The 17275-nt window shown below is 38.5% G+C and overlaps 2 protein-coding genes across 2 annotated transcripts in view; one reads left to right on the plus strand and one right to left on the minus strand.

Moving 5' to 3' along the window:
* Positions 1–852: 852 nt before the first annotated feature.
* Mat1 (CDK-activating kinase assembly factor) lies at positions 853–4676 on the minus strand. Its single transcript, XM_019058889.2, has 3 exons — positions 4414–4676; positions 3422–3546; positions 853–2337 (listed from the first exon to the last, which is right to left on the minus strand). Exons 2-3 carry the CDS (start codon positions 3543–3545, stop codon positions 1502–1504), a joined length of 960 nt encoding a protein of 319 aa, XP_018914434.1. The 5' UTR covers position 3546; positions 4414–4676; the 3' UTR covers positions 853–1501.
* Positions 4677–8916: 4240 nt separating this feature from the next.
* LOC109042201 (protein Wnt-4) overlaps positions 8917–17275 on the plus strand; it is a 70352-nt gene continuing 61993 nt past the window's right edge. Inside the window, exon 1 of the mRNA XM_019058833.2 lies at positions 8917–9173. Within this exon, the coding sequence (XP_018914378.1) occupies positions 9046–9173 (128 nt within the window). The 5' untranslated portion in view covers positions 8917–9045. The remainder of the gene's footprint in view (positions 9174–17275) is intronic.

Raw genomic sequence — 17275 nt, forward strand, 5'->3', positions numbered from 1 at the left:
GCATGATGACGGTGATGGTGACAAACAAAATACAACTTCAAGTAATGAATGATGTGGGATACTTAAGAATTTATTTAAAACTGACTATCGGGTAAAGAACCGTAGTGACCCAAGGCAGATTTTTAAGGTGAGCTACTTTGTCGAAAAATCATGATATCACTTTTAGACAGGAAACACGGGGTATCTTATTATAAAGAATGAGTTGCAAGCTATTACATTTTGTATCAACAGTTGGCGTAAAATGACTTTATAATGCAACAGTTTTGAGCCCTTATTAGTGCTTATATTAATATTTCAGGTACCTCCCTCTCAAACCTTATCAAAGTTTTATTCAATGACAAACTTTAAGCTATCAAAGCTCTGGTTTGTTTCGATATTTTAAGCGTTTTTTCTCCCAAAACGTCCTTATGACATTCGTCTGGGAATGAATACCAATACCTCAATTTCCGGCTCTGATTTTTCTCTCTTCATTTGTAGGTATCTTTAGCTCTATTATGGCATTTGCACACCACAGAAAGCCTTTCAGCCCTATGATGATGACCATAACGTCACCTTCTGGGCAAAGTATCACAAGTGCCATTTACACCTAGACAAGAGGTTGCTGGACATCTTAGTATTGTTTCAATTTTTTCTCTAAAATTGTTTCACATACTTTCCTGAGAATTTCAAGGATTAATTTTGATGACAAAAGAATATTAGGTGAAAATTTTCAAGTGATTCTGTTCATTAGTTTTTGCGTAAAAAATTGGAAAAGTTTACGATAATTGACAACATTGTGTTAAGGCACAAATGGCGCTTATAGTGGCTCTTCTTACTTGGTAAAACAAATTTAAACAATCTTAACAGCACTCATTTTTTTTTTAAAAAAATTTATTTTATTTCAAATTAATATCAAATAAAAATATTGTAAACCACTTACTATACATAACACAGTTTGAGCAATTTTGAAATGTTGAGAAGGAAGTGATCATTTTAATTTTGGTGAAGAGAGAAGGCATTTTAAAAAATATTGAAGCTCTTCTTGGAATGATACAATACAGAAGGACGTAGAAGTTTACAGGGACGATTTTTTTTTATTGGTTCCTTCCATTATAGTTTTTTCACTAAAGTACAATGTTACATTGAGTACTAAGGTTTACCCTCATCTTGTGCAAAATTAAAAAATCATTTATCGAGAACAGAACCTGTATCAAACAAAATATCTCTCAGTAAAAAACCCTTAAAATAATTTATAGTGTTTGAACTTTCATGTAAGGATAATGTAAAAAAGGAGAAATATTAAACAGCTCACTGCTGCGATAAAATCAAAATGTGAGATGAAGTAAATAACTCTTGAATGGACCTTGGGCGTAAAGGGTGTCCATCTTCAGCATGAGTAATCTCCATAAAGAACATTTCAATGAATTTGAGGCGAGTTATTTGCTTTGTTTTGTGCCAGAGGGCTAAGGAACAACAGTAAGTAACCGGTAATAAACAGGGCAGTTGAGAAGTTACGAATACCTTATTCAGTTTTTTTATTTGGTACATAAAACAAACCACTAAAAGCTTCTTGCAAGGCTTTCATGCAGAATAGATCAATTGTGTAACCACTGGCATGTTCCTCTAAAGATGCTTCCGTCACATTATTTAAGTATCCTAGCCTTTGGAGGTCTGCCCATGAAGGCGGAGTGGGACCATTGTAAAAAACTTCTAAAGGCTTGTAAGAATACAGTGGCCCTTCCTCTACCTTTGGAACTGGTAAGAAGGATTGTTGATTCTTTTGAAAAACTTTTACGCCGGAGGAGAACTTGGTAATTTTTGCGGCTGCAGCTTTAGATGATTCCGCTGTTTTTGTTGAATCACTGAGAGCTGATTGCTTGAATGTGTCGATGATATTCTTGGCATTAGTATCTGAGAACATCAGTTCATCAATCAAGGCTTCTTTCTGTTGGATTTTCTTCATTTTTTCATCCTGTTCTAACTGCTTGAGTTCTTTCTGTTTCATAAGTTTGATTTCTTTTTCTTCTTCAAGCAATTCTTCTAATTCTGCCTCCTCTTTGCTTAATTTTATTTTATTTTTCAAAATGAACTCTTTATTTTCTTTTTTATACTGTTCTATTTTCTTATTTGTTTCTAAAACATCAATATTATTACAGAGATTATAGATGATTGTTTCAACTTCTTCTAAATAGTTATTGTACTCATCTAAACTGCTGAAATCCTCTTCTTTTTTGTTGAAATCTTTCAAAATTCTTTTACGTATGTCTATGTCTTTCTCCACGGCAGAATCTTCGAACAACTGAAGACGGAAATTGGTTTTCCTAAGCGGTATGTTACATTGTGGACAGTTGCCTGAACCTGAAACACGTAAGAGAGGAAATTTGAAGAAAATTTACAACAAAGTAGGAAATCAGACTGATTTTTTTAAACTGCCCAAAAGTTGGATAGAAAATTCTTTTATTGCAGTCAGCTAAAGAGATGAAGTTTAAATTCTGCACCAACTCAAAATTATATGGTGAGTGTACATACAAGCTATTGAACTTGCCTCTTACTTCTGAGGTATTTAAAGTGATCTGCCTTCCTTAAAATTTAAGAAGCCACATAGAGCTCGGAGCCCAATTTTTAGGAGCCAAATAACTTTTTGTTGGCGCATCATGGCTGTATAAAGTGCGTTGAGAGCGCTACTGCTGCTTAGCAAATATAAGTTTGAAAAAATCGATGAGTTGCACCAACTTCTTTAGGTGCCTTGACGGATGGCCAAGCACCCTCAAAAAAATAAGTGTCGAAGCTGAATTTTTAGGTGCATTCAACATATGGCACCAGGGGAAGGCATAACTTTGTATCTTAAGTTTTTTCTCTTTTGAGTTATTGTTTGCCTGGAAGGTATAACATGTTGAAGTTCAAATTCAATATAACGACTGTACCTTAAAGCATCTACTTCAAGAGCATAGCCAAAGTTACCCTAAATTGACAACTGATTTAAACAGAGGAATCGTAAAAAAGAACTGTCAAACATAGGATAAGATCGACAAACATGTGACTGAGTGCTACAACTTAAAATTGAGACATTCTCTCCTGATCAGATGAAAGAAATTTTTCGTGTTCATGATAAGTTTGATGTTTTCACAAAAATCAATTCACACGCATTTCACATTGCCTGTTTATTTTAAGGCCTCATTTGTTAAACTAAAAACTAAGCAACGTAATGCATTCAACACATAGTACCTGCTCTTGCATAACAAAACTAAGGCTGTGGTAAGTATTAGTGATACTTCGATAGAATGCATTTGTATTGAGAAGAACAGTGCGTGAATGAATTATATAGGAGGGAAGTACGTAGCACATGGTTCCTTTGGAATAATTCATTTTCACATTGTTTCTTATAAGAGAAATGCCAATAAAATACAGGATAATCGTTTAATATTTGGTAATGTGTACAAACCTTTAATGAAAAGAAGCTCTACACAATTTTCACACAATGAATGACCACAGACATTGACGAGCAGTTTCAAGGATGGATTCCGATACTTGGTTGTTTTACAACGTGGACAAACTTGATCATCCATCCTGAAATGTAAATCATAGAAATAAATTGATTAATTTCATTGCTGTTAAGTTTTGAACTTAAAGTCATGGGTAGCGAGCGGAGGACTTGGCAAAACCTCGCCCAGGCGCAGTCTTGAAGATGAGGGATTGGAGTGATTCCTCCAATGCAAGGAACACGTGGACGAGGTATTGGTACAAAACCTCGTTAGTGAGATTTCTCCCAGATGTCGGATTCACCTCCGTCTCCTGGACATGAAACCCTCACGCTGCTTAAAATTTACGAGCAGCCATTATGCGCACCCGGACCTGTCTTTCCAGGAAGTTTCTTGACACATAGACCAGCAGCGGCGTAAAGGCATAACAAAAGCCCAACGCCAGCAGGCATAACAAGGGCCTGATGCAAGCCGGAGGGGTGGCAGGGTGAGTCTTGGGGAAATCTGCCAGGAATGAAAGATTGGCCTGCCGTTCGAGCGAGCCAAAACCTCGCGGTAAGGAATTGGGTCTATTCTTCCTCTGCGAGGAAACTTATGGACGAGGAATTGCACCAATACCTCATTGGCCTTCGGCACGTCGTTGAAGATTTCCCTAAAACCTCAAGGACGAGGCTTTGCGCACGATGAGGACAGTATTTGGCCGATTCCACACCTTTGCTCCCCTCCGCTCGCGAACCCTGGTTAAGGCGCCAGTATAAATGGACCATTACAGATGGAAGAATGAACTGGCAGACATCAAATTGCTTAAAATTACAAGTGAGGTTCACTGCAACAGGCTCCACCAGTTATGTTCAGTGAAGGGATCATTGTAGACTTTATTTTGGCAAAGCAATTGGAGGGCACCATTTAAGTTATAAAGGCGACTTCAAAGTGAAGCTATCAAAGATTGACATACCTGACTTAATATTACAAATATGAGTAGTTGAATGACGATCTCTACTCGGAAATATCTTATACAAACTTCCTCTCTACCTTACAGCCAAGAGATTGGCGAAGTTTATTATAGGTAGTAAACAGAGTTGAACTATTCTCTCAAATTTTTCAGATACACTCCAGTTCTTTCTTTCTTTTCAAACTTTACACCACACTGACTAACTTTTCACGTTGCTGAAAACGCCGGAAAAATCCATCGTGTTTTGATGATGAGGTTAGGTTCTTTTGTTTATCAACAAAAAGTAATGCCAACCATAAAAAAACTTTACCATTTCTGTAAGACTTTCACTGCCTTTCTTTTCCTCATCTTAAAGATGTCTTCTACTTTTTCTTTCAAGAAAAAACGTGCGATAATTTTCAAGATTTTAGGAAATGCAGCTCAGATAGTCATTTACACTAGTGGCATGAAGCCCTAATACAAAATACATGATCAAAAATGAAGTTTTCTTGGAAACTCCGGATGGCACAAACTGAATTCATAGAAGCGGGAACTTCAATTTACTCATATTCACTTTGACTTGCATTGTGCTCGGATCGGAAAACATTCTCCTTTAGAATTGCACAAAATGGGCTCTCATAAGAAACTGTAGAAACGTACTGGCGAAGCAACTCCGTACATCTCTAAGACGAATATCCACGAAATTTTAAAGTGAAAGATCAACATCAGCAGGCCGATACATTCCGGTCTTGTAAGGCGAATTTTTTCGGAAAAATTAGGGTATGGACCACTTTGAGTGGCCTAAGGCTCATAGGACAAATAACGGCAAAATGTAGATATTAAATGGACCACGTTAAACAGAAAGGAACCAAGCCACATCAGCCATTGCCAAGAGCAATTTAGTCAAAGCATTTGACAGAGGTCTTTAAAATAAGGAAGGTCAATATTCTGGCGTTTCCTTATTTCTTCATCCTAAAATCTTGAAAATTATAGCCAAAATCGCTTTCTTGCCGACTAATATACAATCTTGAGGCAGTTAGATACTGTAATACTTCTCAGAATCCAGGAAATCGTTAGAGAATGCCGACCACTCCTCACGCGCCTCCCAAATGCCGAGCGATAACTATTCGAACACCATTGTCGGGGGGTTGCATACTCTCAATTTTGAGGGCGTTTTTCGCGTTCGTCGAAGCCTCTCATCATAGCTGAACAAGTGAACAACCCTCACACGCGTGGGCGTGCTGAGAGGCTCCTCACAACAATCGAAGCATAAGGGCTGCACCATCTGACCATTCCGCAGGACGACCTATATCAGAGGTCGAAAGTCTGAAAATTACGCCAACGAGCCAATCGCTCGTTGGCGCTCCAAAATGCTCCCTACTGACCAACTCCTGACGAATTATTCGCGAGATTTCGAACGAAACTTGAAAATATCAAAATAATTAACAGGTTCCGTAAATAAATTTTACAAATTATTTTTTGTATTTTCCCAAACGTTTTTAATACAAATACGAGTTTCTTTAAAAATTTTGCTCATATTTTTAGGATCTCGGATGTGCGTGATGCATTTTCAAAAATTGGAGGCGTTTCCGCTTCACAAAGGCTACGCTGAGTTGACTGCAGCGCCTTGGTGCAATTATTCGTTTTCCACGCATGTGCGTGTTGCATATTCAAAAATTGAAGGCACTTTCGCTTTTCTCACTTCCCCTAAGATGCATGAGACTCATCATTTGTAGCACTCTGTTAACAAAAGACCTATAATATGGAGAGAGTATTACCAGTTAGGGGCACGGGGCCAGAGTATCAAGACCAATAATTGAATCGGCCATCCTTAAAAAGACTTAGGCACCAAAAATGAAAACACAATTAAGGGAAACATTGGAAACTGTAATAATTGACGCCTTCCGAATCATGATTTTTTAAATAATGTGATTAATCAATCTCTCTAATATTTCCGAGCTCTGAAATTTAGAACGGGTCGTTTCTTCGCTGTTTTTCTCGTATTATAATTTCTGGTATTTATCTCGACTTATGGATACTACAGAATACATCGATCGTGAGTTGGTTGTAACGCCTTGATACAACTATTCGTGTTCCACGGATGTGCGTGTTGCATGTTCAAAATTGAAGGCACTTTCGCTTTTATCTCAACTTCAGAGATGCATGGGAGTTGTCTCTAGTTGTTGCACCCGAATAATTTACTACCTATGTAGAAAGACTAGGAATTTCATCTTAATCCTCTAAAAATAAAAAAAAATAAAAAAATAAAAAAAAAAAAAAAAAAAAAAAAAAAAATCCGCTCTCTAATTGGCCAACGAATTTCAGGCTTTCATAAATTTTCTAATTTCCAACTTTTGAAATAATTTCTGAACAAAATTTAATGCATTTTTGCGCCGGGAATTATCTTTTCCTTTCAGTTTCATTCATCTCTCCCTCAATGAAACAAATTTCTATTGTACAGTTTTGTTTGCTCGGATACCGGGTTTGTAAAAAACATAAATTTTTATTAAAAACTCCTAGAGAATAAATTGAAAAAATTAATTGTAAACTTGATTCTCGAACCTGTAAATTTGTATACATTGTTTTGGTTTTTATTTTAACACCTTTAATTTTAAGTTTAGTTAAAAATATCGAGAAATATTCGTCAGAAATCGGTTTATTGGGAGCGTCCGTCGGTTAGCGTATGGATTGCAATTCCAGTCCGCGAGCTGGCTGCCCAGATCTTGGACTAGACAACAGGGATGCGGGGGATGGCCAATCCGCGAACGTGGCAAAAAATGTGTTTAGTCTGCGGATGGGGCAATTTTGCCAACCGGGCGAACATTTATTCATTCATGTGTTAATTATTTCTTGATCATAAAAATTCCTCGATACACAAATACAGAAATTCAGGAATATAAATTTTCCCACAAATCGATTTTAAAGTGACAGGCAGAAAAATACTTCGCAAAAAATGAAAATATACGAGGTAAAGTCACAGCTCCATACCAAACGTCCTAGTTAGACGTTTGAGGAATTATTCCTGCTTCCCTCCTGGAACAATCGTGACATCTGAGAGTAATACCACTATTTGGCCACGTGGGAGCTCGGGTTGCCTACACTTAAAACTGCAGGCAAACTGACAGTGAGGTAAACTCACCGCTCCACGCCACGCTTGTCTGCTTTCTTCCTCGAGCAATCGTGACATCTGAGAGTGATACCACTATTCGGCCACATGGGAGCTCGGGTTGCCTACACTTAAAACTGAAGGCAAACTGACAGTGAGGGAAACTTACCGCTCCACGCCACGCTTGTCTGCTTTCTTCTTCCAGCAATCGTGACATCTGAGAGTGATACCACTATTCGGCCACGTGGGAGCTCGGGTTGCCTACACTCAAAACTGAAGGCAAACCGGCAGTGAGGTAAATTCACCGCTCCACGACACGCTCGGCCCGCTGACAAATTGGAAGAAAAATATGCACAACTTTCTCTAAGAAGTCGTATTGGAAACAGCCAAAGGCTCATACGGCGTTCTTCCTTAGGCCTTGTCTCCACGGTATTTGTCCCAGGGAAAAATCCCACTTACGAAGTTGGAAAAAATATTGAGTTAATCAATATTTTTCCCAGTACCAAGTTTGGTCCTTGTACCCCTAGGACCCACTGAGAGAGGAAGAAGAAGTGAAAACGAACTGTGCGATATTTTGTTGGTTACTCCATTGTTCATGTTTGTTTCGTTAAAATAATGCGTCTATTGTCAATTGAGTGCAATTCTTATTTTAATCCCGGTTAAATACTCGACTTTAACTAATTTATCTTCCCGCGCAAACTAGTCGTATGACCGTATGAGCCCCGTCTCGTGGAGACGGTAACTGGGAAAATCTCAGAAGTTTCATTCCTGTGATTCGAACTTGGGACAAATCCCATAAAAACGTCCCGTGGAGACAAGGCCTTAACATATCACTGTCGTTGCAAGAGGAAACAACGTGTGGACATTCAAATGTTACCAAACTCCCCGCGTTAAAATTTTTATTTTCGAGAGAAGTTATGAATCTTCTTTCTTAAAATTTCCAGGTATTTTAGGATAAAATGCGTGGAATACTCTTAGAAAAATTCTGAGAAAAATCTAAGGAATTTTCCCAGAAATTTTGTGATTTCCTGGAAGAAATTCGACGACGTCCAACGCTTCCTTCCTTCGACACGGCAGAAGAGCTGGCAGGGAGTCATCCGCCGGAAAAGCGAAGGAAATCGAGGAAAACCAGGTCGACAAATCAGGAGCGGCCCAGGATGCGTCAGCTGGGTGCAAGCCGGCCGGCGCGTCGCGGCCGCGGCATCGGCACCAGCACCCGGTTATTCAGGTGCGAAATTTTTGCGTCGGCCGAAAGGAAAAGAAAGAACAAAGGGCCGGCGCAGCTTGCGGGGGCGGGGGAGGGGGGGCGAGGAGGGAGGGCCGCGGACCTAAGCGCGAGGAGGGGAGGGGGCCAGGGTGGTCCATCTTTCCCGGTGGTAGGAGGTTGAGGGCCGAAAAATGGAAGAAGAGAACCCGGCCGGCGTGGATCATCGAGTAGTGGTGAGCGTTGCGCGTTCAGTCGCGGTTCGAGTTGGAGGATAGTGCAGGTGATGGTGGATCAGTGTCCGTGTCTCGCAGTCAGTTTCGGCTAATCTGTGCCATGCCATGTTATGTGCGCCAAACTGAGGCTCCTCGGGATCGGCATGGCGTTAGCCCGCCGCGAATGTTTACACTCCGCGATTTTGTTCTTCTTCCTCCTCCTGGGCTTCTTCCTCGATAGTGCACACGCCAATTGGCGGTAAGTTCCCGTACCTGGTTTTCTTCTTATTCGCGTGAAAATGTACCAAAAAATATAAATACATTTTGAGGGATAAAGAGAGAAAATCTGGAAAAAGAATAAATCCTAGTTTCATGTTTCATTTTCTTATTCGCATGAAAATTTCCCGGAAGAAAATAAATACATCTAACGAGGAAAGAGAGACAATCTGGAAAAAAAGAATGGACTATGGAAATCTTAATTTCATGCGCTCAGTTATTTTCATCTTCTTCTTCGCATGAAAATTTCCCGGAAGAAAATAAATAAATTTAAAGGGAAAAACAGGAAAAATCTGGAAAAAGAATGGGATATGAAAATCCTAGTTTCATGTGCTTAGTTAGTTTCATTTTCTTATTCCTATGAAAATTTCCCAGAAAAAATCAATACATTTTAAGGGAAGAGGAGGGAAAATCCGGAAAAAAGAATGGATTATGAAAATCCTAATTTCATGCGCTCGGTTAGTTTCATTTTCTTATTCGCATGAAAATTTCCCGGAAGAAAATAAATACATTTTAAGGTAAAAAGAGGGAAAATCTGGAAAAAGAATGGGATATGAAAATCCTAGTTTCATGTGCTTAGTTCGTTTCATTTTCTTATTCGCATGAAAATTTCCCGAAAGAAAATGAATAAACCTATAGGGGAAAGAGAGAAAATCTGGAAAAAAAGAATGGATTATGAAAATCCTAATTTCATGCGCTCGGTTAGTTTCATTTTCTTATTCGCATGAAAATTTCCCGGAAGAAAATAAGTAAATTTAAAGGGGAAAACAGGGAAAATCTGGAAAAAAGAATGGGATATGAAAACCCTAGTTTCATGTGCTTGGTTTCCGCAATTTTTAAATACATACATACTTCTAAAGAAAAATTTTCCTGCAAACAACGACTACGGGCTGGGGAATGAACAAAATTTAAGTAAGATGTTTGGAATCTTTTAACTGGAAATGGGCATGGAAATGTGAGTGTGGAAATACTTGTTTTATATGAGTTGGAAAAAAATCTTTTGGATCCTGAGTTCAGACTTTTAACAAATTTGATATGAGAAATTTCCCTTGCTTCAATCGGATTTTCGCTCGAATTAAAAGAAAATCCGGTTAAATTAAGAGGTTTAGCTCTCGATTCTAGCAAAAATCATTGAATTAAGAATGTGTTTTCTTGTCAAATATTTGAAGAATCTAGACTGTGGGTTATAGAGGCTTATTTCTCAAGCGCACAAAACAAGCGTTTTTTCCATTTCCATTCTCAGCTAAAAAATCCCAAACACCTTAATTAAAGTTGTTTCATTTTCCAGCCCTTAGTTATCGTTTGCAGGAAAATTTTCATAAAAAGTGTTTATGTTTATGAAAATTCCGGAAAATAAGCATGTGAAACTCGGATTTTCACATTTCAATCACAATTTCATATTTAGATAAAAATCCGAAACCATCTCGGTTATGTTTTGTTTATTTTGCTGCCTTTTTCCCTGATTGAGTTCAGGTATTACTTAAAGCTTTTTTTTAGCGGATTAAGTTATTTTTGACTCCTTGATGTAATAAAAAACCCTGGAAGTATTAGTGACAGTTTTTGAAGAGCTTCATTTGAACGCCTCAAACAACGCCGACTCAATTTTACTGATGTTATACCTAACTGACTCTTTTTCCTGCGAGGAATATAACACTGTAATCAGCCAAAAAATAGTCAGGCGTCAGAAAGGCAACTTGATTCAGATGAAAGTCTGTTGAATAAAAAATGTAAAAATAGCGGAATAATAGCGGAATAAATAGCGGAATATAATAATTTTAGGATGTATCGGGATTTAAATTTTTGGGACTCCCAATTTCCAACCGAGTTTCAATTAAGGATCCAGAACTCATTTTTCAGCCTTCTCTCTGTTGTTTTTTTAATCTATATTTCTTGGTTGCTCATGGCTCTATTCAATCTATCTAAAAAAAGAGTGATTTTATCATTCGTAAGGTTAATCTGAGAATGTGATCAAATGTAGCTCTTTGAAAAATGATAATTGCCGTTTTTCTATATCATACCTCGTATTTTCGCTGAGAAATAAAAAATGATTCCCGAGAGTAGCCTCAAGCATATAGAAAGTACCTAGGTGACGAATTTTAAGATAATTGAGTTGATGGTAATTTTTTGCACAGAACTTGTTTCAAAGGAAACTTGCCTCGTCAAAAAATCGACATCCAAAACTAAATACCCAGCTCCTTGCCATCAGTTTAAATCTATTGGCAAGGTTCAACGTTATTTTAAAGCACTGGGAACTCGCGAGAAGGGAATCATCGAGAACGCGAAAATTGTACTATTGATCCGAGGTTTCGTTGTTCCAGTTTTTTTGCTGCAAAAACTTTTTCCTCTCTCTTCGTAGATCGAAAAAAGTGGTTTTAATAGTGCTGGAACGTTGCGATTTGACGTTACTCTACTCGCGATCTAGCTTGTTCTGAAAAAGTCTCTGATTGGATTTTAGTTGCGATCCTCTAAAAGTTGGCATTTTCTATCATCGATTATCATTAATCGATCAAAACAATTTTAAAATTCTCTTCATATCCATCCCAATTCAGTTTAACAGCCTGAGCCATTTTTTTTTTTTACAATAAGAAGTGGAAAATTGCGAATATTTCCTGCATGTTTTTCATTTCGGTAACACAATTCAGTGTGAGTCGAATTTCGCAAAAGAAGAAAAGAACGGGGATCGTGCTGAATTTAATGAAATATTGTGCTAGTCTAAAGTTATGAGCAAAATTTCATCCTTCCGTACCGAGCTCCAAAGAAAATAATTGAGTAATTTTAGAAAATTGCACCAATTCGATAGACAACCAATTTTTCCCGTTGTTTTGTAATTTCAGCACTTAATGTGCGCGAGAAAAACATCCTCGGCTGACCGCACACATCGCGAATCGCGAATAATACAGACTCAAGTGGAATTTCATCGCACGAGTATTTAAGAAAATTTACCAACCTGATCGACAACTGATTTTTCCGTTGTTTCCTCATGTCATGCAGCATTCAGTGCGCACCCGGAAGACGTCCTCGCTGGACCGCGTATAATGAGAATCGCGGATAAGCGGACCGCGTATCGTGTGGATCGCGGATAGCACGACCGCAAATGATACCGTTTCACAAGTGTTATTTTAATTCACTAATGTCCAGTTTCAGCGTTTCTAGTTAAATTCAACCTCTACAGTTGAAGCTAAACTTTTAACGCTATTTCGTGGTATTTAATTTAACCTCCTAACGAAGCTAAATTTTAAACGCTATATTGGGATTTTTTGGTCTTTTTTAGTACATAATGGTCTGCATGACATTTTCAGTTTTGGTGCGGAACATTTGGGATTGGATTACATTTTGAGATTAGGAACTATAATTTCTGGCTGCGTTTAGAAACAACATATGTACCATTTGTTTCCCTATACACAAAAAGTGTTTTTATAAATGAGCCAGAAATTATAGTTCCGAATCGCAAAATGTAGTCCAATTATTAGGAACATCCGATTGAAATTTAACAGGTACCGCGAGTGCTTGTTACATTTTACTCAGAGGATAGCTGCACAACAAGAGGTGATAGAACTGAGCTTTACACAATCATGAGTATCGAGGAAATAAGGTAAAAATATGCAAGGAACTTTTCCGAACTATTTGTACGTATTCGTATTGACATATGTCAAACTCATCGAAAGAATTACCGATCGCGAGAAATCGGGAGGAATTTCCTGACTTATCCAAAATTGCTTGCTCTAAATATGTCAACAATAGGCTGACAGGTGGGTGGCCAGCACGATGCTCATCAAAATCACACGTAAGAGTAATGAGGCAGCATTATGCAAAAGCAGCAATTTTTCGATGGATTCAGAGTCCCGTTTTTGCCTAATAGAAATATACTATTTAGAATCAATTGTGGCACATTGTAACGAGTAAAAAATTGCTCTTTTAAATTCTATTGAAATTAAATACGCCTCTGTGTTACTTCCGGATCCGTTATGCTCAACTCGTCACGTTAATTTCGCAAAATAAAAGAGTCATAATACACTTCACTTTCGTATCACACCGGAACATGTATCAAACACACCTCTCCATTGCTCAGGGTGTGGTCGTGGTGAGTCTTGGCATGTTTAGTGAGACACGCTCGCTCGTACACTCTGAATCCGATGATAAAATATTATTAAAAAAGAAGAAAAACATCTCTTTGCGAGAGAAAGAGAAAAATGTTATAATTGCACGAGGCGTCGAAGATTTTTGCGAAAATATTCGGCATGCAGTACCTCGTATTGTGCCATATTTGGGAGCGTAGCCCATTTTGGGTATGACTTTAATTTTCTGCCACTCGCGGACCAACGACCTATCGGTGGCTTAAGTTGAAAATACTTATTAGCATTGCTATGCTGCACAATCTCCGCTCATAATTATTTATCAGCAGGCCTCATTCTGGGTAATTTCATTTTTTACGCCGTACATTCCCTGACAAATTTAGCAAAAACTTTGAGCAACGCTGTGCATTTTTTAATGAATAAAAATTAAAATATACCCTAAAGTTGCTATTATCCCACTATTATTTTACTTTCTTGCTCCCCTCGCTGGTAGAGGAAGTTTTTTTTATTCGGTCAAGCACAAGTTGCGGCGTTTCAAAATTTTTGCTCTTTCGTTATGCACTCGTTCGCCATTTTTCTGAGCTGCCAGAACGTTAAAATAGTGGATTTCGGTTGACTTATAAACGACCTTCTCTCCACCGCATATTGAGAGCAAAAAAATAACAAAAACTTTGGTATCACTGCTCGCAAGTCCAACTATGATAGGTAAAATATGATGAACCAAAAAAATTTTCAAATGATGGAAAATCATCGTCTCAAATCAGTTTGTATTCCTTTCTTTTTTCCTTCTGCATATTCTGTTCTCTTATAGAGTTTCTTACCCCTTAAACTGACATGTTCAAGCATCACAACATTTGCACATCGACAATAAAACTCCCAAATCACGTATCTCGTTCGCGGTGTTTAAGAATCTCCGCTCCTGTTTTATCTTCTTAAAAGGGGAAAAATTCAACACCGAATTTTCTTCGGCATTTTTAATAAGTGCAATTGAATAGTTGGATTACATTTTGCAATAAGGAACTACTGTCTCTGGCCCATTTTAGAAACAACATGCATGCCCTTAGTTTCCTATGCAGATATGTGCTTTTATAGAAAGCCAGGGATAGTGGTTCCTTATTGCAAAATGTAATCCAGTTTTCCATTTAAAACATGAAATATGACAGGAAGTCTGCTACGCCGCAAACCGAGATATGTGGTTTGGGAGTTTCATCGTCGATATACAGCCCCTTGTTTACCTTTTTCTCACGTTTTTTTTTTTTTTTTTTTTTTTTTTTTTTTTTTTTTTTTTTTTTTTTTTTTTTTTGCTGAAGATTAATATCCATTTACTACCACAAATTTTTCTCGAAATCCTAAAAATAGCTCTCCTTATCGTAAGGATTCATTTCACTGAAGTGAAATCACACTTTACTGAAATGAAATCACACTTCACTGAAATGAAATCACACTTCACTGAAATGAAATCACACTTCACCGAAATTTCTAGCGCCCCTCCCCCTCCTCCCGAAAGAGGAGACCATCCCTGGTAAGACTTCCTTCCCGGTGTACCCAGAGAGTTTCCTTGCGCTAGTCCACCAGCGCAGCATCTGACCCCGAACGTCTTGGTATCTTTCTCGCGAAGATTGGAGCCTTAAATTTACGATGGCTAATACCCTCTGCAAAGCAGTACTCGAATCCCCAGATCCGCGGGGAGGGGGGGGGGGGAGGAGGTTATGAAGAGCGGGCTTTACTCCGCTAAGTGTTGAGAGAAAGAATAAAGAGAGAGAAAAAAGGATACCGGGGCTAGCGGAAAAGCGCGTATCCGCCCGCGGTTCCCGCGCGCAGTTGAGCGGTTCTTGCTCGCCGGTGCCGGATCAGTGGGAACGCGGCGACAGAGTTATTGTTGAGTGAGACGGTGCGCTCTGGGACGGAGCGCGAAACAAAATAGCCGCTTTTCCTCATCATCTGGATATGGGTCCGATAGGGAGCGAATCTGACAATATATCAGGCTTTGCAACTGCATTATCGATTTAATGGGTGAAAAGTGTAAAATCGCTAATGAACTTGATTCTAATCCGGAATTGCAGCCGCGGCCGCCTTCATTTAAATATCACATTTCGTCGCTCCTCCCACATAACAGCATATATCCATCTCCGCGTGAACCCTGGAGAGCTTGATTTTATATGCACAAGAGGGGTCATCCTGAAATGGAGTTGCGCTCTTTTGTCGGATGGGTCGCTGGAGCACGCGGCGTAAGTGCTCGGACGCTGGGGAGACGTGCTGCGTTTGTGCTCACCGCTGCGCCATCGCGGAACTTGGACCATTCATGAATCGGTTGATGTTAAAATCGCATATGTACGTTAACTCATGAACCCTGGCATATACGTAGTATTATGGAGCTCAGGGTTCATCTGAAATTGACCTGTTAGGTTTTGACATCGACTGATTCTCATGACTCTTGCCAACCGTGGGAGAACTATGGAAATCTTAATCCGAATTTTCTATTTTCACGAGTCTATGTGATACTGTTTTTCCGAATGGTAAAGATTTTTGATCGGACAACCTATTCCTGTGTTAAAATTTGCGGAAAAAGCGGATGTGCGGATTTACAGTGTCGATATTTTTCTATATAGTTAACTTGCAACACGGGCAAAGAAGCTTTCAGAGTTAAGGCAGTAATGGAGGAACGGACTTGTCGGAGAGTTCAATCGGGGGGCTTGAAAAACAGGACGCAAAAGTTCAGTTTACGATATTTCAAGGAATACGTGTTTTGAGTCCCTGAAATAGATGGAGCCTTACGGTTGAAAAAAAGTTCGAATTCACTTTTTGATGCTTAAAAATTAGATCTCGTGGCGTATTTTTTCCAGAGTATATTTTAAGACTAGCTTTAGTTAAAATCGATTAAATCTCGAGTTTTTCAAAAATTGCACTTATGTGCCTTGTCCTCCAACCTGTCCTTGTCCAATGGCGCACCGCGCGCGTATTTTTTTAAATTTTTTTGTCCATCTTACTCAAGACGGAGGAAAGTTGGAAAGGCAAATTTGCAAAAATGCACCTCAAATCCAAAAACATACACACTCACAGAAGAGGAGGAGCATCTGTAAGTGTTCTTTTGAACATGGGCAGTCATTCTGCGACCAAACGGCGTGAAATATAATGCGTTGCGTCTACCGGAAGCCTGCTTTGGGCCAAGGAATTGGAGGCGGTGAATTATAATTTTATCGAGGCGATGTCCAAACTGACACCCCTAATTACCACCGCACTGAGAAATTACGCGAAGGATTAAAAATGCGAGTTACGCCCTCGCCGGCTGGACGCCACGCTGCAAAAGTGCGTACAGGGTGATTCATTATCAACGTAAAACCACCGCTTCCTTGGTTATTGATCAATGCATACATAAATTATGATTTTTTTTATCTCTTTCTTAGCCTATTTCTTTGTGGCTTTAGACCTGACATGGGTAACATCAGTATTAATTAGACTATCCTATGGAACTATCTCAATGGATGTTATGAATAGCCTTTTGTTAAGGACCTATTCTTTCAATCGAGATTGATTTTTGTTATTTCCTGAATATTTAAATTTTGAAATTTACTTTTATATTTGCAGGAAATTTAAAAAATCAAACCCGATCGATCAATATATTGATCGGTGATCAACGAAGAGGTCGGTTCCCTTAAATTGCTAATATTTCAGGTATTGATCCTTCGGGTCACATAAAATCATTTTTAATGCCAATAAAAATTGATACTTAAATTAAAGTTGTCTAATACAAAGGAAATAAAAAAGACAAGAAGCAGCAAAGAAGAAAAACTTCCATTAAATCAATAATTTATTATGTATACAGCTTCTTCTACTTCAAAACTTTTACCAAAGGTCAATACCCCAGCCAAAAAGTTACCTATTTTAGACTTAAAATTTACGTAAATTTACAAAGAAGTTGAACATGAGAATCTCACTGCGACTTTTTTCTGTCCGGCTGGATCTCTCTTCCTCAACAACTTTTGTCCCCATAAGTTTTTGTCCGTGCTCTTAA

Source organism: Bemisia tabaci, chromosome 5 (genome assembly GCF_918797505.1).
Source record: "Bemisia tabaci chromosome 5, PGI_BMITA_v3".
NCBI lineage: Eukaryota > Metazoa > Arthropoda > Insecta > Hemiptera > Aleyrodidae > Bemisia > Bemisia tabaci.

Excerpts from the sequence above, each read along its gene's own strand:
- Mat1 (XM_019058889.2), bottom strand. The coding sequence starts at position 3,545 with ATGGATGATCAAGTTTGTCCACGTTGTAAAACAACCAAGTATCGGAAT. Across the intron at positions 2,338-3,421 it reads AGAGCTTCTTTTCATTAAAG|GTTCAGGCAACTGTCCACAA; the intron begins GTTTGTACACAT and ends TACGTGTTTCAG.